At 67.2% G+C, this 1606-nt stretch overlaps 1 protein-coding gene across 1 annotated transcript; it reads left to right on the top strand.

The window, feature by feature from the left end:
* Window positions 1-6: 6 nt before the first annotated feature.
* Window positions 7-1478, top strand: LOC113490521 (serine hydroxymethyltransferase, mitochondrial-like). Its single transcript, XM_026867050.1, has 6 exons — window positions 7-67; window positions 144-225; window positions 472-594; window positions 720-859; window positions 1071-1236; window positions 1306-1478. The coding sequence occupies exons 1-6, from the start codon at window positions 39-41 to the stop codon at window positions 1441-1443; spliced, it is 678 nt and encodes a 225-aa protein (XP_026722851.1). The 5' UTR covers window positions 7-38; the 3' UTR covers window positions 1444-1478.
* The last annotated feature ends 128 nt before the right edge of the window (window positions 1479-1606 follow it).

Below are 1606 nucleotides of genomic sequence, written 5' to 3'. Positions count from 1 at the left end.
CCGCCTACACGGCCCTGCTGCAGCCCCACGACCGCCTGATGGGGCTCGACCTGCCCGACGGGGGACAGTACGTAGTGGGGTGGGGCTGCCTGGAACCTGCTGGGGGGCCCAGCCTGATCCCCCACCTCCGTCTTCCCCTCCAGCCTCACGCATGGGTACATGTCGGACGTCAAGAGAATCTCAGCAACTTCCATCTTCTTTGAGTCGATGCCCTACAAACTTGACGTGAGCCGAGGGGTGCAGGTTCCTGGGGGAAGGGGGCATCTGCTGCCCGAGCTGTCGATCCCAGGGGTGTCCTGGCAGCGCCCGAGCTGCTCTGCTGCCCCCTGCCCCACCCTCCCCGCATCCCAAGCGCGCCCGGGTGCCATGGGGCACTCGGGAGCTGCCTGCGCTTCAGCCAGACGTGCTGTGCTCTGAGCTCGGGGCAGGGGTGGTGCATGTGCAAGCTGTCTGTCTGTCCGTCCCCCGCAGCCAGCCACAGGACTGATTGACTATGACCAGCTGGAGGTGACGGCGCGGCTCTTCCGTCCTCGTCTCATCATCGCCGGCACCAGCGCGTATGCCCGCCTCATTGACTACGCTCGCATGAAGAAGGTACATGGCGGCGGGCTCTGTCCCAGGTGACAGGTGATGGGAGCTCTGGCGCCTGTGGCAGTTCGAGGGCGGTCGCACCCCCTGTGGCCATGGGGATGGGCAGCCCGCGAGTCCCGTGTCCCCAGGTGTGCGAGGAGGTGAAGGCGTACCTGCTGGCAGACATGGCGCACATCAGCGGGCTGGTGGCAGCCAAGGTCATCCCCTCGCCCTTCGAGCATGCCGACCTGGTCACCAGCACCACGCACAAGACCCTGCGTGGTGCCAGGTGAGGCTGCGTCCTGCCACCCCCTCCCCTGGGAGGGTGTGGGTCCGCCCATGGCATGGCTGGGGCACACGAGGCCGAGGTGGTGTTTTGTGCTCTGCCAGGGGCCAGGGAGGGACCTGTGGGATGGCGGCCGCTGTGTCGGCACCTCCCGCGGCGTGGGGAGAGTGGCAGGCGGGCGGGAGGAGCGGTACCAGCTCACTCTCGCTGCCAGGTCGGGACTGATCTTCTACCGCAAGGGCGTGCGCTCCGTGGAGAAGAAGACGGGCAAGGAGACGCTCTACGACCTGGAGGACAGGATCAACTTTGCCGTCTTCCCCTCCCTGCAAGGGGGGCCCCACAACCACGCCATTGCTGCTGTGGCTGTAGCCCTCAAACAGGTCTGTGCCAGGGCAGGCTCGGGGCTGTGGGCGGCCCGGGCCCTGTGCTGACGCGGCCTCCTCTCCCAGGCCAGCTCGCCGGCTTTCCGCCAGTACTGCCAGCAGGTGCTGAAGAACGCCAAAGCCATGGCGCAGGCCCTGCTGCAACGCGGGTACACCCTGGTGTCAGGTAACACCTCCATCCCTGCCCAGGACTTGGAGGGGTGAGGTGGCAGGGGACAGTGGCACTGCCCGGTCTCAACACCCCGAGGCAGCAGAGGCGAGTGTGGGCAGGTTGGGGGGCAGAGGGGGGCTGCGAGGGGGAGCAGGGGCAGCGCTGCAGCATGGGGACGTGGTGGTGAGGAGGGGGGTGGACTCTGTCTCTTATACA

The sequence above is a fragment of the Athene cunicularia genome, unplaced genomic scaffold (genome assembly GCF_003259725.1).
Source record: "Athene cunicularia isolate RWA unplaced genomic scaffold, athCun1 SCF_116, whole genome shotgun sequence".
In the NCBI taxonomy this organism is placed as follows: Eukaryota; Metazoa; Chordata; class Aves; order Strigiformes; family Strigidae; genus Athene; species Athene cunicularia.
This window is presented reverse-complemented; position numbering and strand designations above follow the sequence as displayed.

What these genes read in the sequence shown, in the direction of transcription:
- LOC113490521 (XM_026867050.1), top strand. Translation starts at nt 39, where the DNA reads ATGGGGCTCGACCTGCCCGACGGGGGACA. An exon ending in CGATGCCCTACAAACTTGAC is followed by an intron (nt 226 to 471) that starts GTGAGCCGAGGG and finishes CGTCCCCCGCAG; the next exon opens with CCAGCCACAGGACTGATTGA. An exon ending in TGGCTGTAGCCCTCAAACAG is followed by an intron (nt 1,237 to 1,305) that starts GTCTGTGCCAGG and finishes CTCCTCTCCCAG; the next exon opens with GCCAGCTCGCCGGCTTTCCG.